We start from the raw sequence: 23,761 nt of genomic DNA, 5'->3' as shown, positions 1-23,761 counted from the left end.
TATATATACAAAAAATGTGGATCCACTGACACATTTCTGGATCTTTCTATGCATTTGTCAATCTATTTTAGAATTTGAAATTCGTTTTTCAACAATGACAGCTCGATATAAAACAACCAATTTAGTCATCTTCTTTTATACAGTGTCTGTAAAATACATTTGTTTTTGTAAAAACAGACATGTCACCATCAGTGTTGGTTCAACAACAGAAATAAGTCACAAACTCATATTTGGCAGTTTTTACTGAAAAACAAAACCGTAAGAGGGGCTGACCCTCTGCAGCATCCTGCTGAACTGTACATACAAGACAAACACCCACCACTCAGTCTCTGATCATACAATCCTCCTAATCAATGTGTTCATCCATGTAGAAGCTCTGGGTCAGAACGTGCATCAAAATGCTCGCTCTGTAGAAGTTCTGGTTCATGGAGACGAATTAGTCATTATTAATCATTTTGTTTTTGGCTCCATTTCAGTCTGGTCAAGATGAACTTTGCAGATCAAGGTTGTGTTTGTTCCTCACAACCTCTGTACAGAGAAAGCTTTAGGTTCATCACAGATCATCAAGCATCTTTAAAAGACTCTGACTTTACAAGACATTTCTTAATAAGTTTGTGACAATAACATTATGTCTTGTTATTCTTGTCCACTTGGAGGCTCACTGCACCATGCCAAATATTTTTAATTCCTAAGCTTTGTTTAGCCTTTCAAGATGTTTGCACAACACCAGAAACTGGAACTTCCTGGACCTAAAGACAGTGGTGTAGTGGTGCCTAAAGAAGTGGGTATACTCTTCATTTTCCCAAACGTTTTTTTGAAGTGGCCTGTCCAGAAGAGGATAATCGGCCTCAGTTATTAACAGCAACAACATATATAAACTGAAGTTTGTGTGCACACACATGAATGAAGAGCATTGATTGACCCCTTCTGTCTGCACTAATCACATTGACTTTAAAGCTGGCCACACATTAGACGATTGTATCCCCTTTTTTGGGCCTCGATTTGCCCCTCCCGACGAGGGATTAGTCGGCGATTATTTGACTGCTCCTGATCGAGTTGGAGCTTCCCTGATTCTGAATGTTTGATATTTACGATTCCTAGTCGGGCTGCTTCAAACGGAAATAACTGCAACAGCCAATGAGAGCGAGCGGACAGGGAAGCCACCTTATGTCTGTGCTCTCCCATATTAAAAATCGGTTAAGATTATAAAATCGTCTAGTGTGTGGCCAGCTTTAAGTAACACAGGATAACGGCAACATGCTGTAAAAAAAGAGATATTTCTTTTGCATATTTCAGGACAGCAGCAAGCTGAAATCTGTTGCTGACTGTTTAGGGCCATCCTCTGTTTAACTCTTACATCATCCACCCTGGACTCCAGAATTAACTCAGCTGCTGTGTACTGACTGCCAAATCTCCTTCACTGCCCCTCACAGGTCTTGTAATACCATGCTCTAGAAATATGTTTTAATGTCTAACTTAAAGTCAAATCAGATATTCTTCAAATCATCTTATTTTTGAGGGAACCTTGGACACCTTAGGACTTTCTGATCTCTGACAGCAAAGCAGAGCAGGTAATAAATATCATTTAAGCTCATTATTACATTTAACGTCTGCAGCCCACGGAGCATCATTTGTTACTTCCTCTTTGCGTACAGTGCAGATGCATCAGCTGGTAATGTTGAAGGCCTTCAGGGGGATTCTGTTCTGGGAGAATTATTTAACAAGACATATTTGTCCATCGAGATCTTTCCCCTGAAATCTTTAGAATACATCAAGCTGCTTTCCATACTCCCATAATGCATCTGGAACGAGTAGTGTGGTAATACACAGGTGTTATGTTCTGGGGGCATTGTTTCATATTTGATAGTGTCGGCCTGTGGCTTCTCACAGAAACACAAAAGATAGATGTTGTCTCCCTTTGAAACAAGTGTTACCCTTAGCATAGTTTAGCTTCCTGCTAATGCTCGTGACTGGTTTGATGGATATGTTTGGACAATAAAAAGGTTAAGTTGAGGAAAAACAGAATAGTGTTTGTAACAATAAATACACAAGTTTCACTTTTTATTTAGAACAGGACTTAAACTTTGGTCTAATAAGTGAAATTCTTGCTGACTTTGACACATTTAGAAGCCCCTAAATCTTAAACCAAGCACTTTGTCCCCAAACTTCCCAACTGCTGGATAGCCCGAGCAGAAGCCCTGATGGTCTAATGAAGCTGCATACGGGTTAACATCAGGATTAGTTGAAAGCATGGGGCATCCCATGAAGACATTAAAGGGTTCTTTGTGCATCTGTAAGACGCCTAAGAGGGTAACCAATCATCAGTTTACTGTATTACACTTTGGGAAGAGGAATGAGAGTTTCATAGCAATAGCAGGACCTTTCATAGATTGAATTATGAAAACTGCAGGTTCAGATTTGTCCATCAGTGTCTAAAAAAATCTCAGATTTGCTAAACTTTGGTCAAAATCTGGAATTATCTATCAATAAAAGGACAAGATCACAAATCTGACTAAAAAAATCTACTTTATGCTAACTTGTGATTTTGTTGTTGTTGACAGTTACATTGACAGCGATACAAAAGGAGGATAAATACCAGACACAATTCATGAAAGGACTTCACCCGTCTGTCACCCAAACATCTTCATCAAAAAACACGACTTCTGTCGATGGTGGCCATGTTCCTCTGACACACTCAGGAAACTTAAAGTGTCATCTTGGTGCGTTATAAGTGGAAAACAATGAGTAACAAAAAAAGACCACAAATAGTGAGAACCACATTATAACGTCAAGAAACAACATACAGAGTTAACATTCACATACCTGCCTGTTCATGTTTACACCTCTCTGACTGTATGTTGTGTTGTATCAGCTAAACTAACGAGTCATTCAATGAGTTAGTTTCACCTTGAAGTACAGGCCGTGGTCCCTTCAGGTGTTTACTATCCCTGCTCTTTTCAGTTGCTGATAATTGAGGAAGCAATGAGAACCAGCAGTCAGATCAGTTACATTTATAAAACAGTATCGTTCAGATTATTTTGTTTGAGAGTGAATACGGTTATTATCCTGGAATATTGGAAAGAAAAAACAATGAGACAAAATGTAAAAGTTTAAAGAAGTCCAAATAACCTGAATGTTATTTAGTTCAGATAACCATAACACACCAAACATGTGGCAACATGAGGCTTTACAAAAATCAAATCTCTCCTAAAGTAAAGAGTCACAACGACCAAAACCTGAAGTCCAATGAAAGATGAATCAGCTGGCTTCCTGCTGTGTGCAGAGAAAAGAGCTCAGCACATCATCAACAACTCACCACTACACTCCTGAGAGGAGATACAGAGTAAGACCTCAGGATCCTCCAACACCTTCTATCCACATGACATCAAACAACTCAATTACTGTAGTTTCTATAGAGGAATGCAATAAACAAGTGACTTTAAAGATGAATCTGTAGACGGTGCAATGTTAACTATAGTTTTTAAAAGATATATTATTATATATTATATGTGCTGGGTGATGCTAAAGCAGGACTAACTGAAGTCAGAGACTTTCTGTTTGAGCTTCTTCCTGCACAGCTCAAAGACTCGTTTGTCAGCTCGCTCCTCATTTGGTCACAACATGAAGCTGAACAGTCAAATTGAACCTCTCATATCTGTTTGAAGTCTCGGTACAGGAGCAGTCTTTGTTGACTCCAATCTGAAATCTTTGGATCAGTAAATACTGACAGGAGGGTTAAATACACAAATTAAAATCCCCTTGTTCCTCTTTTCAAATGTAAGCTATGTGAGATTCTATTGGTCATCAGAGAATATTTATGGATAAAGGTTCCCTACAGTTAAATTTGGATGAGCTGGATTTGCAGACTTAAATCGATCCCTTAAATAAATTCACTTTTCAAATCCACTGAAAGCACAGAGACACAGCTGTGATTAAAAGCTGCTTTGAGCAGCTCTAAACTTCCAATGGACTTTCTTTTTGTTTTTTTTAAATCATGCGTCATGGCCGATTTGCTTCGACAATGTCAGTGTCCAACATCGGTGTGAAACCTGAACTCTTCAGGTTTGAAGCATGAAGCATAAAGCTTGTTTGTGTATCAGTGAGAGAAAGAAGGTTAAAGGTCAGCTGGAGATTTGGTGCGTTTGCGTCCACAGAACGTGAGCGCTGCCTCTCAGTCTCCTGCACGATGATCTGGATAAACACTGAAGTAAACCTAAGTGAACGAAACAGGACGGGGAGGACTTTAGAGATGACGTTTTTCCATCTCTGCATATGAAGTTTGTATCGCTATAACATCTGCTTCAGAAACCTTAAAGCATCCTGATGAGTTTCCACGTGTCCACGTGGGTCAGGACAGAACTCTCTCTCTCTCAGTGCAGCAGGTAGTCGACCTCTCTTAAAGCAACATCAAATGAGTGATTTGTAATTTAATCCATTAAACTATATCCTCATTTTGTAAAGTTAATATTCTTCCTGGTATGAATTTAACATTTTATCGTCTTTCCCATCTTTTCGGTTCACAAGCTAAGTATTCCCCCCCAGGATCATCTTCATCCAGACCCCTGAGTGGGAACAAAGAGCAGCTAACACTGAACACAACGCACTGATCAAACCTCCACAGTCAGTCCAGATTTAGTATTCCTGTGTATATTTAGTAACTTGGTATCAACTGGAACAAACTATGGAAAGCGATTGGGCCAAAGTAAAGTACAAGGTGAATGGATGTACCTCCATCATGAAGCTCAGAGGAGCTACATGTCTCTTTACAGAACAGTTGGGACCCGTCTCTTTGTCAGCATGTCGTAAAGCAACACTTTCTGTCATTATTTATTAGTGATGTGTTATGCTGCAGAAAGTTTTATGTTATTTCCAGCAAATGAAAACAGAAAAGCTGGAAGGACTGGAATGAACGAGTGAAAAGAAAAACAGTTGATGTTAACAGAAAACGGTCGGATGACTCTCTAGCTGCCATGATGTAAGAAAAGATGAAAATACACATTTTACTGAACAATCAGGACAAAAGGGAGACACAGAGTAAGTCATAACCGTGTCTTCACTACCAGCCTGCTCCACTAAAAGCTCTGCTTAAATACAAACCAGCTGAGATGGTTCCAGTGCAGGAAGAAGTTTGATCTTAAATCTTACACCTATAGCTCATAGCAGGAGTCAAATCCTCTGTGGAATACGGTTGTCATGGTGATGGTTTTGAGTAGTGGTATGACTTGGAGGATGAGGAGGAGCAGAGGGGTTAACCGGCTGTTCAATAATAGAGTAATGTTGTAGTTGAAGATCTCACCACTGGGTGTCAGTGTTTTTATTTTCCACAGGCTGTAGATGAAGGCTGCAGACTTTAGATGATCATGATGTCATAATTTACAAACACTGTCGCCGCTGTTTCTCGATCAACGTCAGTGAACAGAAGTGATTTTCAGCCGTCAGTCTTTACAGAGACAGTATGAGCACGAGAGGCAGCGCTGTGTCAAACAAAAGCATTCAGGAAAAAATGCTCTTCACTGATTGGTCACATGAGACTAAAGGTCATTTCTGCATCAATATTTAGGTTAGTTTGTATGTTACGCTCTACGAGTTAAGATGAACCTTTCTGCTGACGTTACAAGCTTCCTCGTTTCCATGTGGGTTAGACAGAACACTTTACAGAGCTGGAGCAACAGGACACTTCTTCTCTCTGGCTAAAGCTGCTGTTTTTAGAAAACACAGTAGACAGACTAAATGTGCTGAAGAACAAAATGAAATTAAAAAACTACACACACATCTTTTCAAATAATTTTGCTCAGAAAATAAAAAAACATCGGACCCCCTCGGTTCAGATTGAAGTTGGACAAATCCGTGACAGACAGGTGACCCCCCCCCCTCTCTTTCAAAGAACAAAAATGAATAATTCATAACAGACATCTCAACAGTTGGTTAGTTTTTTGTTTTTTTTCAATCAAGACATCAGGGAACAAAAATTAAAATTTCCTTCGGGACACAAGAAACTCTTGAAGTTACCAAAAAGTGTGATCCTGTTAAACGGGTTGAAAGGTGCTCATTAGGCCTTTTCTTACATACACACATAAATAAAGTGTCATACATTCAGCAGAACACGTCCACATGGAGGATCGTTTTTTACCACATGGAGTGATTGAGTTAAGATAATCTTCATCTAGTTGTGGAACAAAGTCAATATTTTCCTCCTCTTCAGATCCTTCTCATCATTCCAGCTGCTGTTCACGTTGAACTTCTTTTTATTGTCTATTTGATACTTTAGGAATATTTTCACTTTGGTCCGTCTCATATTTACATCTGCTGTAACAAAGAATGGCTAGCATACGTACTCAGGATGTGCGTCTTCTCTCCAGGCTCTTGAAAAGTGGACATCCAGGAACAAAAGATAAAATCACTGTCCGTGTGCATTTCAACACACAATAGGCATTTCCCTCCGACTGAATCTATTACAAAGTGCGTGTTTGTAAAGCGTGTGAGGTGCAGGTAGGCAGCTTTGTGATGATTTGAAGGGGAGAGCTTAAGAGCAGAGGAGTCAGGCGACTGATTGCTGCTACCGTGTGTTTGCAGCATATTGTCTGCCACATGAGGACGACACTTCTAAACACTTTGATTTTCTAACTGGAGGAAAGGGGACATGAGGTTCATTCTGAGAACTTGAGTTTATTCAAGATGTTTCTCAAACGTTACCGGGGTAGCAGGGAGTGGAGGCGTAGAGTTATAGACAAGGAATCAAAGTTTTTGGTCCTCAATGTCAGTAGTTTAAACTTGGTCACTTCCTGTGCTGTGGATGTAGGGCACAGAGAGGGAGCAGCTTCCTGTCAGACTCATCTGCATGCGTTCCATTGGAGCTGGGAGTTTCATGCTAGGCAGAGGCTTTGAGGAGAGCCATGAACATGTCTGAGGAGTGGCTGTAGGAGGAGTCCACACTTTGTGTAACGTAGAGTTCAAGTGATGAGCCCAGCCATAAATAGAACTGAAGGTAGGAGCAGGAGTTTGGTGGTAATGTTTGCTGTGTTATTTGTTCAAAAGATCATCGCTCTTCATTTGTAAAAGTTCTGAACCCAATGGGAGGCTCAAGCATTGGAAGAGTGATTACATTAGGCATGAGAGCTCAAAACTCGTCTTTGATTTGAAGTTCAACGCCCAACGTGCAGGGTCATTTCTCAGTTAGGAGGTAGAGTTTCCTCCTTTGAACAAATTCTGGACCCAGGCGATGGGCGTGGCCTGATGTCAGGAGTCATCGTCCGTGTCCTCTATCAACACCTTGGTGTCACGGGTCTTGGACCTGAGGGAAGAAAAACAAGGAGTGTTTACAGCAATGTCTCAACATCAAATATCCTTTTCTGATAGAACAGGGACTTCAAACCAACAGCTATCAAAACATTTAAACTTATGTTGAGCCCTTATTATATGGAAGCAACTAGTGATCAGAATTCAAATGATAAAGCTAATTTGAAAATGAAAATCCATTAACAGAAATGCTTTTTAAGTTTCAGAATATGGATGTATTATTTGACTCAAAAATGTATTTGACTCTAATTTGAATTTTAGTTTTCAACTTCAAAAATGCACATTCTTTGACTAAATTAAAATGAAGAAGAAAATTACTTTTTCATTTGAAAAAGCTAATTTTAAAATGAAAATGCATTAACAGAAACATGTTTTAATTTTCAGAATATAGGTGCATTATTTGACCTATATTTAAAATGAATATTCAGTCATCCAGTTTGCATTATACTTTTACTCTCTATGTATGCATATTGTATGACATCATTCAAGTGAAAACTAAAAGGTCTTTGGCTTTTCGTTTTCAAACTTGCCGTGCTAAAAAGTGATCATAATTCAAACCAACTCGAAAATTAAATGGCAAAGTGGACGGGGCAGGAAAGTGACGTCAGACTCCAGCTCCCAGGCAGGTGAATGTAATATTTACAGTCTATGAGGCGAGCGGGCAGAACGCGCAGTACGATGGGTGGCTTCGTGAATCTTTGCTGTTGCTGTTGTAGTCTGTAAGTTGTTTCTAATACATCCTGCAGACTGATACAACTCAAAGTTATCAAAGTCATCCTGGGCAGCATACAATTCTGAGTTTTTAAACTTTTCACTCTCATTATTTCAAAAACAGGCTGTTAAAGAAAACGCTGGGTCTGCACCTTGAGAGAGAGAGAGAGAGAGAGAGAGAGAGAGAGAGAGAGAGAGAGAGAGAGAAACAGAGGGAGAGAGAGAGAGAGAGAGGAGAGAGAAGGAGAGAGGAGGGAGAGAGAGAGAGAGAGAGAGAGAGAGAGAGAGAGAGAGAAGTCTTGGACGAGCGAGCATAAGGGAGTGTGCCGTTACTCACAAGAAAAACAAACGTTAAATTGATCATCAGTTTGAATGGAAGTTAGTTTAGCAGTGTGAACAGTGCAGCCTGCAGTCTCTGTGAGCAGACACTGTTCAAACAGCTCCAACATGTGTCAGCTTCTCGTCACTCTCACTGCTCATAGGACTCGTCTGTGGGAACCTTCGCTGTGACCTTAAAGTGTAAATTGTTCTATGAGCTGTACAACACAGATTTGTTTCCGTCCATATTTTTGGGGTTGTACACATTTCTTCAATCAGGATCTCATTCAACCGGGCTCAACAAAAACAAAGAATCCTTTAAAATAACGCTGATGTTACATGTATGGGTCAAATAAAAAGAATGCATTAGTTATCTTCAAACCAATCACATCATCCGGCTCAACCTGGTTACATGAATAGAACAGACTGTGAGAGTGGGTCAAGATGTCACTAAATACACTTATCAAAATGACATACTTTGTGTTCAGTACAGGATATCTAGAGTTTGAGCCCCTCCCAGGAGTCAAGTGGTCGGTTAGGCTGTAACAGACTCTGAACTTTGTCAGACCAATTGGATGTGGTTGATGTGGTTGGATGTGGTATCGATTGTTTCAACATTTCAGATCACAACTTTCTTTTTGAGCCATGGTGGCCTCTGCTTGTTGACCTCAAAGCTCTGACAAAGACCACCTGAGAGAGATTTTAGCGGGACCGCGCTTCATTTAGTGCTTCAACCAGTTTAAATCACAGGGTGGAAGAGATCTGTGTATAAACAGTTTCTTATTTTTTGGGGGGCTAGAAGTGACTGTGGATGGATATACATGCCGACTGATCAATCACTGGGAGGCACACCTTTAAGTACACCACACCTTCAGTTTGATTTCAAATACAATGCATTCAGAGTGAAATGGAGGGAAATCAAAATAAAACAAGAAGTTATCAAGACCATCGAATTGTTTAGTGAGGTAATGAGCACTCCACTTCCACTCAACTAGACTGTTACCTTCAGTACCGTCCTGTCACAAAGAGTGCAGGTGTGAAGCAGTTCTATTGTAAAGTCTGTTGTTTGCATCAGTTACTGTGAACACTCACTGTGAGGCCAGTCTCGGCCTGCGTAGGCTCATGCTGTAGCTCCGCTTCCAGCTCTTCTTGCCCTGGCGGTTCCGGACTCCGTCCTCCTGGTCCATCATCTGTTCCAGCAGGGTCTGGTCATCAGCGTTGAGTGGAGCCACGCTGATGTCTCGGACGGCCCTGAACTCACCACAGTTATTCAAGTGTTCATTCTCCAATCGAAAGAAGTTCCACACAAAACGTCTGCGGAGGAAAAAGACATGCTGGTGGATAACATTTCTCTACGTTCTCACATACACCTTCATCCTTTTCAGATGTTTCCCGTCCGGAGCCGAGTTATTGAGGATTGAGGCATCTTGCATCATCACCATTGTGTCCTACAATCTGCTAAAGTTCAGGAGAATTTTAGATTTTGGTATTTTGATGTGTATTTCATACACATTTTCAGCCTCCGTTCTTCAAAGCCAACCTCCTATCTCCTCCTCTTAGAACCAAGCACTGAACCTGGGGGGACAGAGCCTTCTCCATAGCTGCCCCCTCCCTCTGGAACTCACTCCCGACACACATTCAACAATGCACCGACCCTCCTACTTTCAAATCATCAAAACTCACCTCTTCAAACAAGCTTTTAATGTATGAATGTGATGTATTTCCTGTTTTCTGTAGTTTTACCTTTATTGTTGTTATCTTTATGATTTGTGTGTAATGTTGTAATGTCTGTTAGTCTGTCCTTACTGTGCTGTTCTTTCTGTTTTTAACTATTGTACAGTGTCTTTGGGTTTTTTTTAAAGCGCTTATAAATAAAATGTATTATTATTATTATTATGTTTAGGCAGATGAAATAAACATCGACCTGACTCGAACTCTTCGTCCTGATTTAACGCGCACAGTCTGAGTTCTCAGGTCGTGCTCGACAATTGGACTATACAGTGTGAGCACATCATTCATGAGCTTTGGTTTGTTCATCTTATCCACTACAGGTGTGACAGATTACCTTCACCACAACATTTATACAACCACACAGTGTAGGCCGAGCCCTTAGACGATGAGAAACAGAACGCTGTCCTCCATGAGAAGTCCAATCATGAGAGGATTCAGAGCTAAATGGTAAATGGTAAATGGACTTGAGCTTATATAGCGCTTTTCTAGTCTTCCAACTACTCAAAGCGCTTTTACACCACATGTCACACCCACCCATTCACACCCTTTCACACACTGATGGTAGTGATCGCTATGTAGTATCATCCATCAGAAGTAACTAATCCCATTCATACACCGCCACCGAAGCAGGGGGAGCAATTCAGGGTTAAGTGTCTTGCCCAAAGCCCAGCTGGGGATCGAACCCTTAGAGCTGAGCTGAAAAGTTGTTGTTTTTATCTTGACATTTGAAGTTTTGTGTCATCAAACAACATCACTAAATGTTGCTCACTTGTGTAAGGGAACAAAATGATTCATGATTTCATGGATTGGTGATTAGCATCTCTACTAAGAACAGTGTGATTTCCTTTATGCAGTCGTCTGCTGTTGATATTTGATTTCTACTGTGTGTCTCACACTTGTCAGTCAGCTGCCTAACTATGAGCTGATAGGCTGCTGAAACATGGGACACACCTTAAGTTCATAGAGTCACAGCTCAGATCACACTGCTGCAGGTCTAAAACATAGTGCTCTTGTTGTAAATCTTTCATCTGAATTGGCCTTAACATTAAAAAATGAAAAAAAATTCCAGTTTTGTGCTGGAAAATAATTCAGCTTTAGACAAAATCAAAAGATGTAGAAAAGGAAGATCAAAAGAGAAAAAGGAGAGAAAACTTAATGTGTTTACCGAAAGACCTCCATTGGGGCCAGGACAGTCGCCAGTATATCAGAGATGCCGTGCAGACCAGAGACTGTGCTGAGGGAGACGGTCAGAGTCCATGAGAAACGTAAGAGCACATCCTCTACTATGGCACTGTAGTAGTAGGCCTGGAGAGAGAGAGAGAGAGACAGAGTGAGAAGATTACACAACACATAAGAAGCTCATGTTGAAAACAACAGGTGTTTCAAATACCTTATGTGGGTACACTATCTCCTCCCTCAAGAAGGTGTTCTCTCCTGCGTTGCGGTCAAAAAGGCCCCAGTCCATCTTTAAATCCCAGACCAGTGTGTAACACGAGCTGACCAATAAACAGCTGACATACAGGTATAAGAAGATCTGGGTGTCCGCATGGTTTTCAGCTAAGAGGGGGAGAGAAAGAGCAAAGTGTGAAATGAGATCAGCTGAAGATGTTGGCTTAGTTTGTCACTTAAATAAGATGGAAAATATTAATTTAAAGCTCCCTTTGATGAATCACTTACATGAAGAAGCAGTGTTAATCTTCACACCATTTTCTAATTTAGTCATAGTCTCCTGATGAAAATGTCCTTTATATTGAGTCAGATATTAGTCATTTGTTATTGATTTAATTTAGTCAATTAGTCACTGACTAAAATTACACATCATTTTAGTTGAAGAAAATAGAAGATATGTTCGTCAACAAAATCAGACTCAAGCTTTTATTTTGATTATCAGAAGCTCACTTATGCTGCATTCAGCTGCTGCTCGGATGGTCCATGTTTCCGAGTTGGGAAGTCGTTCTTCCGACTTCAATGTGTTCATTAGTTTAAGTTCGAAAAGTCGGAATGTTGTAACAACAGCACAAATAAGGTTTGATGCTACAAAGAGCTGTGAAATGTAACTGTTAAAAGTTATATTTGATACAAAAGTTAATGTGCAATACATGAATTAATAAAAAGTAGGCTATGTTAACATTAACAAAAAATATTTTGCCCCCCATTTGATGACGATTCTGACATCAAGTCGGGCACATAATTGAATCCCCACCTTTAAATGAGCCGACAGTTTAGATAAGTTCATGATAACCTGCAGCTGTCAAACACTGATTTAATGAACATGAGGAAGCTTTATTTAGTGGTTTGAATATTTTTTTTAAAGAAACTTGGTGGATGCTTCACCTGAACACTGAAGGGTCAACTTGAGACTCTTTTAGTGTTTAACAGCCTGACATTCAGTTCCTCCTGCACTGCTCTTTGTACAATTATGCTGCTAAATAACAAATGCAAAAGCAACAGACAACATGCAGACACCTGGGTCTTCTAAGGCTGAAGATTCAAGTGATTGAACTGACAGGGTGTGGCGCCCTCTGTCAGTGAATACAAAAAAATAAACATGTGCTCAATCTGAGCCTCCATTCTACCTTTGTGTGTGCTGTACAGGGCAGCGAAAGTGACAGCGAAGAAGGAAGTGGAGTATTTCCCAGCGTTAACCAAGTGAGGGAAGGCCCGCTTGGTATCACGGTAACGCCGCAGACACTGGACGAATCGGAACCAAGCAGGAAGACACTGGATCACCGCACGGACGCCATAGGAGTATGAATTACACACATCTTTACCTGCTGAGAATGACATAAAGACAGCATGGTGTGTCCTTATAAGTCCGCCTTATCCAACACAAAACCCCCCCGCAGAGTGTTTCTTTGATTCTGTTTCACCTGCACTGTTAATGAGGCCGTCATGTTTTTTCCAGTCCAGTTCAAAACTGTAGAAACAGATCATGTACTCCAGATCCATCAGAACCACCACCAGAGAGTTGAGCTGGTCAGCGAGCCAGAAGTCTGCAAAGCCAACCCGATGAAACGGAGCCGTGACCACTCGAAACTACAAGAGATAGTCACAGAGAAGACAGTGTCAAAGAGTCTGTAGCAATGTGTCTTCAACATGTCAAAGGTCATGATAAGCATGCTCGGTCAATGAGGAACACATCATTGACTCAATTCAAGAGTGGGTTCAAATATAACAAATAATGCTGCTCCACACAAAACACTCTGTACATGAAATCAAAACACCCTGAAAACTCAAAGGCACTCTTTGTTTTTATCACCAGTATAATAATTAATAATTTTTTTATAATTTATACTTTATTGATCCCGCGAGGGGAAATTCGTTTTTACACTCTGTCTAGTGAACATGCTACACAAACATAGGCTGAAATACACACAAACATGCACACACAGGATCCTGTGGACATGCACTAATGGAGAGGTCTCAGAGTGAGGGGGCTGCCCACAGCGGGCGCTCCTGAGCTGGTGGGGGGGGGGGGTTAGGTGCCTTGCTCAAGGGCACCTCGGCAGTGCTCAGGAAGTGGACTGGCACCTCTCCAGCTACCAGACCAATTTCCGGACTTGGTCCGTGCCGGGACTTTAACCGGTGACCCTCCGATTCCCAACCCAAGTCCCTACAGACTGAGCTACTGCCGCCCAGTAGAGTGAGGGCCCTGATCTGTTAACATGCACGCCCAAATAAATATGAATATAAGGACGCTCTGCAGACGTCAGGGGCTGCTTCCTCACATCACCGACAGAAAAACAGAACGTAGGGTTAATTTGTGATAATACCAGGAGTTTGAGCAGCCAGAAGCGCGACTTGTAGTAGCAGGTCTTGAAGGGGTTGATGAAGAAGAGGAAGAAGAGGCCGTAGAGAGCCAGCGGGTTGGCCTGCATCGGTACCAGGATGTTGTGACTGAACAGACAGCACAGCAGGCTGACGCACCAAAGCACTCCCAACAAACCTGCAATCTGCACACACACACACACAACAGGTTAGCAAGTTCTGCTTCAGGAGTCATCAGAGAATCTTTGAGAGTGAAGAGAGTCTCTTCAAACACAAACAGATAAACATCATGTTAACTCTATCAGCTCGTTTTTAAATAGTCACATGAATATTTTTAACGTTCACTTTTTCCCACTTTTCATTTTGAGCTTCAGTCACATGCAGTTTGTTATGTTTGTTAAGCAGCATGTTTGCTCGTGTGCACTCACCTCAAACAGATGCTGGTGGGACAGGTTGTTTCTCGGGTTGAGCTCAAATATGAGAACGTGGTTAACTCCAGCCTGTCTCCAGCCATAAGTGTTGATGCCTGAGAGTTAAATCACCACAACATTTTGAGCCTTCTTACATATTTGTCAACAAGGATTGCTTGAAAGAACATTATAAATACACATAAACATATAGCAAACATAATGTTAAAGCGTCATTTATCTATAAACATTACACAGAAAGGCATTTACAAATCTATGAACAAAAAAACAAGAGGAGAAATGACAACAGTTATATTTAGAAAAGAAGTTCAGGTCAGTGGCTTCCTAATGTTTACTGTATAACTGTTTAATGACAATAACAAATATGATACATTAAGTAAATGGTAAACAGACTCTTTTCTAGTCTTCTGACTACTCACAGCACTTTTACACCGCAGGTCACACCTACACATTCACACACTGATGGTAGAGGCTACTCATCCGTTCATACACATTCACACACTGATGGTAGAGGCTGCTGTGTAAAGAGTCCATCAGTATTAACTCATCCATTCATACACATTCACACGCTGATGGTAGAGGCTGCTGTGTACATCCATTCATACACATTCACACGCTGATGGTAGAGGCTGCTGTGTAAAGAGTCCATCAGTATTAACTCATCCATTCATACACATTCACCTCTTGGATCTGGCTCTTTGGCAGGGAGCCAGGGAATATTACTGATTTCAAATGTGGATGCCTTTTGGTCATGTAGCTTAACAAGAGGGATGCAGAAGTGTTTCTTTCTTATGACATCCACATTTTGGAGGTAGGGACATGGTGTGTGTGTGTGTGTGTGTGTGTGTGTGTGTGTGTGTGTGTGTGTGTGTGTGTGTGCATGTATTTACCTAAAAGGAAGAGAAACTCTATTAAAAGGAAGCCTCCTCTGTAGATCCTGACCATGGGCCACACATTATCCTGCTTGATTACCACAGCTCCTGGTGACAGAGAAGATGGAGGGAGGGAGAGAGAGAGAGAGAGAGAGAGAGAGAGAGAGAGCATATGTTTGATGAACAATAGACAAAAGAAAATCACACATGTGCAGAACCATGGGGCATCAACAGCAGACCCCTCTTTATAATGTATTTATACTTAACAAGGCAGCCAAAGTTTGTTTGTTTTTTGTTGTTATCAGAAATGTCCTTCCTGTTTGCCTGCTGTACAGCGTTCATGCCTCTAATGCTGCATGAAAATCATGTTCAATGAAGCCGTTAAGATGATCAAAAGTTCACATTGAATTTTCTAATTTTTGTAACATTAAATATCAGTCACATGATTGGTACATTGAGATTTTAATCAAATTAGTCCATGACTGCATTTTAAACCCACTGAATGAGTGGAACAGATTCAAACCTCTGGGTTACGTTTTTATTTTGACATTTAAAAGAAGAAAGAAATCTAAAATGCCAATTCCTTCATTTTAATTGTAATCAAACCAATCTCAAAGAAATGTAGTGATTAAGGCCGTGTTCACACTGCAAGCGCCTTTTTTACATACAACCCTATGGAAAAAGGAAACAGGAAAAAGGATGACGCCTTTTAAGAAGCGGACGCTTTTTCAAATGTGCTGCGACGTCAAGATGAAGTGTTGGAAATAATCAAAAATAGCACTCACACTTAACCCCATGTTTTTTTTTAGTTTTTTTTTTAAATAGGATAGGTTCAAACTTGTCTCTCTACAGTCTACAGCAGTAAATAGACTTCTTTCTTGTCAGTACTCGGGCCACAATTTCAAACAGGGGCACCATCATCTTCATGGTGTGAAGTATCCTCACTCTTGATCACAACAACACCTCAGGAAATCTGAATGATCCCTTAAAGTGATGTTTGACTTGTATGGTCATGGCCGTCTTTGTTTTTCAGGAGAGAGCATATTTAGAAAAAGGGTGAAGCTGTCATGACATAGTGGGTTAATCAGATAGATGACGGCTGTATTGCCCACAGAATGGAGTCATGCAGTACTCAGGTTTGGACTGAAACATTGAATTTGTGTGAAATACTGAGAGCTAACAATTAAAGTACACATTTCAAACTGTTGCTCTTTGTGGACTGACTTGGTCTTGAAACCAGCCCTAAAGTTAACATTGTGCAAACTGCAGTTTCTTCACTTGGTGTTTTTGTTTTTAAGTCCTGAATGTTGCTGCTTGGCTGTGACTAATGCTGGTAAGAATATTATCAATATATTTTCAGCCTGGAAAGATTGTTCTGTCGTATTCTAGGAAGTAAAAAAAACGGAGTCACTAGATGATTCAAAGTTTCAGACCTCTTCATGTTACAATCATTTTTAGAATTCAGCAGGTTGTTCGCATTGAACAAGTCTATTTGAGACACATGTGTGTGTCTTGTGCGTGTTACCTGTAATAACCACAGTGACTACAAGGACGAGAAACACTCCGCAGTAAAGCCCGACTCTAAAGGTGGTCCAGGCAGGCGCAGGCTGAGGGGGGGACAGACAGTCAACCAGTCAACACCAAAAAGTACGATTCAGTGAACACATTTCAAAAGAAGTAAAGTTATATTTAGATATAAACAATGCCAACTTCATTGATGTCATTACCATTATTGTCCTAAGTTATATAAAAAATCAAATAACCAGAAGCTTTTGGCTTTAAGATGAATCCCTGAACTTTAGTACAAATAATATACACTACCTCAAACCTGTTTGAGAATTCAAGTCCGCACAGCGCCACAACCAAGTTCAGTCATCACTACACCTTAGTATTTTTACACTGAATCCTCAGCAGCCTTATACAGGTGGTGTGTGATTGAACACAGCGTTATGGCATCAGGGAAGCATGAGATAAACAATGTGTCACACACACACACACACACACACACACACACACACACACACACACACACACACACACACACACACACACACACACACACACACACACACACACACACACACACACACACACACACACACACACACACACACACACACACACACACACACACACACACACACACACACACACACACACACACACACACACACACACACACACACACACACACACACACACACACACACACACACACACACCAACTTTCCCCCTGATGAGCCTCTGTGCTTTTTAAAATCACAGACTCCACAGGCTCGATTGGGGGGAAAAATAACTTAAAAAACAAAGCAACAAAAGTGTTGTGCTTATTAATCTTTGGAAAAAAAGACAACAGAGGGGTTAGGAATATGTTCTGTAGCTCTATCCAGACAACATTTCACCCCCCTCTGATGTCTCACCTTCAGTGTCATGGAGGCACAACGGGGGGATGAAGTAAGCCCACCTCTGTGCCACCATCCAAGGTAGCAACAGAGGCGTTACAGGGGAGAGATGGGATTGGCTGAGCCATCTGGGGGGGAACAGAGCTGTGTGTGTGCTTGTCTGAGTGTTTCTGAAGCTCCCAATGCGTATATGCACATTGAGCTTCCCCAACAAAGTAACACAATGTGAAATCAAACAACAGAGGAGCTCCATTATGGCGCTGTTGCAGAACTGCAATCTGAAAAAGGCTTGTGAGTTCTTCAGATAATGTTACATATAAAACATTTTAATGTTGTGCAGCTCCTAACTGTGTGTGTGTGTGTGCGTGTGCGTGTCTGACCTGTGCCGCTCCCAGGGGAGGTACCCTCAGCCTCTTCATGGCCCTCTGCCGGTCTCCACCTTCCAACTCTGTTGTGACCAGTGCCTAAGAGACAGGGGGAGGGTAGGGGGGGTTTCTTAATGTGACTTCCTGATTCTACATTCTCAACCTTCTAAAATGATCTTGAACATAGGAGAATTCTGGTAATAACACCTGGGTTGTTCTAGTCAATACTTTTTGGGTTTAAATGAGCAGGAAGATTTGATTTGATCCAGAGTCCTGCACGGGTCCAATTCTACAGACTGCAGGATAAAACACACAAATCATCTAGATCATTTCAGGATTGCTCAGGATATTCTCCCGGCTGTTCACACATGCTCCTCACAGTGGGAGACTATCGCTGTCAGACAGGAGGGGGGGTCTCCCGACGTAAGACGTGACTTAAAAAGAGGACAGTGTCCTTTATATGACGCTATAATGATAATATTTGCCTTCATATCAATGCTACATGTAGTTCAATGGAATCAGAATCTGAACAAAAGAGTGGAGAAGAACATACTGGAGAACAGGAAACATAATGCAGCAGTTAAATGACGTGCACAGAGATCATAGCGGTCGTGGGCATACAGTCATTGCAATGCCTCCAGTCACAGGTTACAAACGTCACTCCCCCTCCTATTGGCTCGAGAATTTAATGAATTATCCGGAGTATATCCTGCTGCATTCTCACATCAGTCCACTCTGACTTGCTGCGGAAAAAGTACTAGGGGGCTGGCAGGAGAAACTCCAGGTGAAGTCCGAGTGAAAGATTCAGCTGTTTGCGTTTTAGACGTACTTTTCATAAATATCCCAGAAAGTTAAATATGAAACATTGCAGCTTATTTAACAGCTGCATGGTGTAGACCACAAACTATGTAGAAAATGTAAAAATGTAGGGATTACCCCTTAACTACAATAAAGCTCAAAAGCTTTGATGAAATGAACCATGTTTTCATGAAAATCTAAAAGAGTGTGCACCTCCGTCTCAGAGATGAGCTGTGTGATCTTCTTGCACGTGTAAAATGGGGCAACTTCAACATGAGCAACCCTCCAGTCAGCCCCCCTCGACGTCTCCAAAATCTTATCATGCTTCTTCAAGATCTTCCTGAAGCCTGTGAAGTTCAGATTCTGCAGAGACACAGAAGGAGAAAAGACAGATTTTACACATGCAGAGCGTTTTGTCCTTTAACTAGATGTTATTTGTGTTGTATAGTTGTTATCTTTTTATGATTTCATGCTCTCTGTGCATGGAGAACCCTCAGGGCAATACAGGTCACATTCATTCTGCGTTGACTAATAAAGTTGGGCTACAGAGTGGCTACATGTGCAACCCGTCCCATAGTGGATTGTAAGTTCTCTACTTTCGAGGGACTGTTAACAGAAAGTCTTAGATAGAAAAAGATCCTGATACCTATCGACAACTTTCACAATGAATGACTAAAATATGACTGTCTACATTTCTGCTGTTCCTTAAACTGAACACATTCTGATCTGTAGACCTAAAAACTGAGGTACATGAGTGTTGAACTTTTAGTAGAAGGTTATATGAGAATATATGTGTAGAAATGGTTCTCCTGTTGGGATGTGTGTGAATGTGTAACCTGATAGTTCTGCAGCAGAATAAGGCTGAGGTAGAACTCAGAGAAGGCCAGCTGGAGGTCCTTTATGTTTCTGTGTTTGCATCGCTCCTGCTGTGACAGGGCAAACACCGTCTTCCTCTTCCTAAGGCCCCGCTCGTTAGCCCAGGTCTCCCTTTGGGCGTCAAGCGATGACTGCAGCTCGTTCTGCAGTGTGGCGAATCGGCGCTGAGCCTCAGCGAGCTTTTCTGGAAGAATAAGCATAGTCACGATAGAAAGGCAGTTTAAAAAAAAGCCATGCAAAAGACTAAGAGCACAACATGATGTGAGCTATAGCTTCATGACTGAGTTCTTACTGTGTGTAAAATAGCATTGTTATCAGTCATAGCCGTTACCTGAGTAGAAGGTGTTGATCTTGGCAAGTTCTTTTTCACATGCCTGGAAGAATTTCTCCTCAAACTTGGCATAGTACCTCTTAACTGTATCCTCATCTGTGACTGCAAGAAGAGAGAAGTTGTTACCTTAGTGCACAGTCAAAAGAAAGTGAAGACTAATTACCTCACAGCATTCATTAAAACACTTTACTGGAGGAGATGAAGAAAGGGAAGGACAAGAGGACAGCAAATAAAGCAAGTATGAACAGAAGGTTGTGATTGTAAGTATAATATGCAACAACGTTTAGGGAGAAAGGCCTCGCTCTGTCCTGCTTTGACCAGCAGATGGAGCAGTGAGACAATAGCAGGGCATCGAGCTTCAACAAATGTTACCATCTAGAAAGGTTGATCATTTAAACTTTGTCTTTTGATTGGAAGTAAAGATGTTTTAGTTTGTGTATCTGTGTCTGAAATGATTAATGCACTTCTGTTATTTTAGTGACACTTTTGCTGTAAAGGTTTCTTCTTGACTACAGCTTCACGAATACACAGTGCAGTGGAAGTGTTACACATAAAATATAATATTCTTTGAGCAGCTTTTATTATTGAAACGTATTTTTTAGAAAGAAGAAAAAGATTCAAGATTCATCAACTATCTGAGATAGTTCACAGAAGCTCCAAATTTGGTGTATTTAATTGTTAATTATTTTGTATTTCCAAACGTATGAGGCCATCAGCCATTGATTAAGTGGAGAACATCTCCGTTCCTCTACCTGTCTGTCCTGACAACCAAACACTCTGCAGACAGACACACATGTGAATGCACCTATCATGGCGTCTCCTGTTTCATGTCGGCTTATTTGAGTCCTTGAGTTTATAAAAGCTTGTAAGTGCAACGGGTTGGTGCTGACGTCAATTGGTAACACATTGGTTTCTATATGCTATGTCATTCCTCCTCAAGTGGCTCATTGACTTTTTTGAAAACAGAATCATGCATGTTTAGCTGTTTCCTTAAAACTTACAAAAACGTACGCTGATGAAGAAAGTCAACAGAGCAAACATATAATGTTCCAGGGAGAGAAACACAAAGAGGCAGGGTGTGTGTGTGTGTGTGTGTGTGTGTGTGTGTGTGTGTGTGTGTGTGTGTGTGTGTGTGTGTGTGTGTGTGTGTGTGTGTGTGTGTGTGTGTGTGTGTGTGTGTGTGTGTGTGTGTGTGTGTGTGTGTGTGTGTGTGTGTGTCATAAGAGATCAGAGGTGAAGGTGTATATGTGTGCACAGGGTCAATTAAAGTGAAGTGTGTTCATACACAACAACATGATTAGAGGCTCTTTTGATGACAACAGGAGAACATTTAGAAAAGTAACATGAATGTTGGGAGGAAAAACAACTGAATCTATATATATATAAAAATATTTTTTATAGGGCCTACTCATTGTTTTCAAAAACATCCATAAAAAGTCACATGACATCATTTATGTGTGTCTCACAAGAATACGATCCTGTAATTTCAATCGTCTTTGATCTCAGATGCTTGAGATCAGAAGCTCGGGCAGATTTGTGTAAACTTTAATTAAACAGTGGACATGGAGAACCTGTGTGTCCAACCACAAACTTGTTGTCACGTCAATAACAACCAAACAACAGGCAGGGCAGGTGGTTTGGAGTCGGACTCGGCACACTCAGTGATTCACTGTGTTTCAGACGGGCTGCTTTTAAACAAGACACCAAATTAACTAAATTGGAGGGCCGGGACCACTCCCTCTCCCTCTCTCTCCCACACCAGTGCACAAACACACAAACAGTCGCCACAGTCAGACTACAGTAATCTCCTTATCCCTTTTTGGACTTATTCTACTCTTTTCTCATCGTGTCTCGGCTCACTACATCATGATTATTATCATTATGACCATTATGACATGTCTGTCTCTGTGATAGGCTATACTTTTCTGTTCACAATTGATGTTTTTTAGGTCCATTTTTCAGCAACATCATGCGTTACTCTCACACATTGGACAAACAGTGCAGAGGTGTGCATCAGTTTAAGAGACAATACTTTGTTAAACAGAGGAGCTGATAAGTCACTCACACAGAGAGGAGGATACAAAGATGGAGTCCATGGTGCAATGTGGAGGAATGAGTGGAATGACACAAGCCTAATTATGTGCACGGAGATCGTAGTGGTCGCATGCAGACACTTTATGCACCATGCAGCAGTAACAGAATATAAACGTCACCCTCCCTCCTATTAGCTCAATCTGAATTCGCCGGAAAATAACCTGCGTCGCTCTAACATCAGCTCACTTAGACTTGCTGCGGAAAAAATACTAGAGGTCTGGCAGGAGAAACATCGGGTGAAGTCCAAACGTATAAATTCGGCTGTTCACATATAAAGCCCCCTCCGGGTAATCTCCTGAGTTTTTCAGAGGATTTCCGTATGTGTGAAAAAGGTTTTAGCAGAAAAAATGGGTTGATCTGGAAGGTATAAAGGACTTTACCTAACTTTGTTAACTTTGCTAACATCTTCCTGAAGAGCTAACATCTACCTGAAGAAAGTTGCAACTATACATCTGTACTAAAAGGAAGTTTACAAAACAGCTGATTTCCTGAGAATATGAACACTTCTTGACTCCTGTATACATCATGAATCATTTCCCAAACATTATTGCTTTCTGTTGTTCCTCCGAGAAACTTTAAAAATAAACCGAAGAGGAAATTAGAAAAAAATGACTGAAAAAAATGTCTGTTTATTCATTAGTCAGAGGATGGTTATGGAACAAACAGCACCCCATCAGAGACGTCTGTATATAACACAGACACTACGTAGGGAGACACAGACACAAGGCTGCATGTAGCTCACTGAGCCTGAGTCATAGGGTAAAAAAACCTGACCCACAACATCCAGTTTAAACAGGTTTAAACAGACTTAAACAGATACAGAACAGGTGAAGTGAGAGGAGAATGTCCACTAATGGATCTTGAATTGAATCTTTCTCTCCGGAAAATGACCACATAAATCCATCTAGCTCAGTATGTTCTTTAAAACAACGATTGGCTGTCACTCTGTACGTTAAAGCTGCCCAAACAACACAACTACTGTTTACAGAGTTTCACTTCACAATTCTGTTATCACAACAGATGAGTTCTGTGTGGGCAGACTTGTTGTAATGACGCAGTAAAAATTAGAGTTCATAAATAATCTCTCTCTCTCTCTCTCTTTTTGATCATACGCCTAGCTCAGAGATGCTACACAAACTCGAGCAGTAGAGAACGATTCTTCAGAAGATGAAAGTCTTAAAAAATTAACAAATTCAACATTTCAGTTCATAAATCTGGACCTCCAGATAAAGAGAACCACATCCCTGTATGTTGTTTTGTGGCTGGCAGAGATTCACCAGACGATATTATGTTCCACTGCATGATATCTCTAAAAAATAGAGATCACTCAAAGCACATTTTGTAAGAACAAAGCCTGGCTTATACCTCTGCATCAAATGAATGCCATAGTGGCCTACGCCATCCTCAATGTGCCTTGGTGTGTCAGTGTAGCTCTGCAATACTCCGCCTCCAAACCCGTGTTCCCAGTCAGATTTGCTAGTTATATGGCCAGTTTCGTAACTGAGCGCATTATGATAAATATCTAGCAGTAGTTGATTATACTGGCTTTTAGGGTTTTCCTTCTGCAGAATTTTAAAATGGCGGTGATACTGGAAGTGTTGTATGCAGAAAATACAATGCTACCCAACCAACCAATCACAGGTGCTTGTGGTTGTGTCGTTTAGATGGGTAGTTATATTTTGAAGGAGGTGCACGTCAGGCTATGTTTGAAGGCTTCTCCGTCGGTACAGGGCTAAACAAACCTGTGACCTTTGCTATGGCGTACATTCGA

At 41.0% G+C, this 23,761-nt stretch overlaps 1 protein-coding gene across 2 annotated transcripts in view; it reads right to left on the bottom strand.

Moving 5' to 3' along the window:
• Positions 1-5,283: 5,283 nt before the first annotated feature.
• Positions 5,284-23,761, bottom strand: part of LOC132978605 (xenotropic and polytropic retrovirus receptor 1 homolog) — a 35,828-nt gene continuing 17,350 nt past the window's right edge. The window contains exons 3-16 of one of the 2 annotated variants that reach the window (XM_061043829.1): positions 19,897-19,998; positions 19,526-19,749; positions 18,903-19,052; positions 17,907-17,990; positions 16,650-16,731; positions 15,143-15,232; positions 14,253-14,350; positions 13,830-14,009; positions 12,927-13,092; positions 12,633-12,827; positions 11,447-11,613; positions 11,222-11,361; positions 9,418-9,639; positions 5,284-7,291 (exon numbers count right to left, since the gene is read on the bottom strand). In XM_061043829.1, coding sequence (XP_060899812.1) covers positions 7,237-7,291; positions 9,418-9,639; positions 11,222-11,361; positions 11,447-11,613; positions 12,633-12,827; positions 12,927-13,092; positions 13,830-14,009; positions 14,253-14,350; positions 15,143-15,232; positions 16,650-16,731; positions 17,907-17,990; positions 18,903-19,052; positions 19,526-19,749; positions 19,897-19,998 — 1,955 coding nt within the window. In that variant the 3' untranslated portion in view covers positions 5,284-7,236. Of the gene's footprint in view, positions 7,292-9,417; positions 9,640-11,221; positions 11,362-11,446; positions 11,614-12,632; positions 12,831-12,926; positions 13,093-13,829; positions 14,010-14,252; positions 14,351-15,142; positions 15,233-16,649; positions 16,732-17,906; positions 17,991-18,902; positions 19,053-19,525; positions 19,750-19,896; positions 19,999-23,761 lie in introns of both variants that reach the window. The other variant, XM_061043827.1, reaches the window with a different exon arrangement.

This window comes from Labrus mixtus, chromosome 8 (assembly GCF_963584025.1).
Source record: "Labrus mixtus chromosome 8, fLabMix1.1, whole genome shotgun sequence".
Lineage (NCBI taxonomy): Eukaryota > Metazoa > Chordata > Actinopteri > Labriformes > Labridae > Labrus > Labrus mixtus.
Note: the sequence above shows the minus strand (reverse complement) of the source record. Positions and strands in the feature narration are given on the sequence as shown.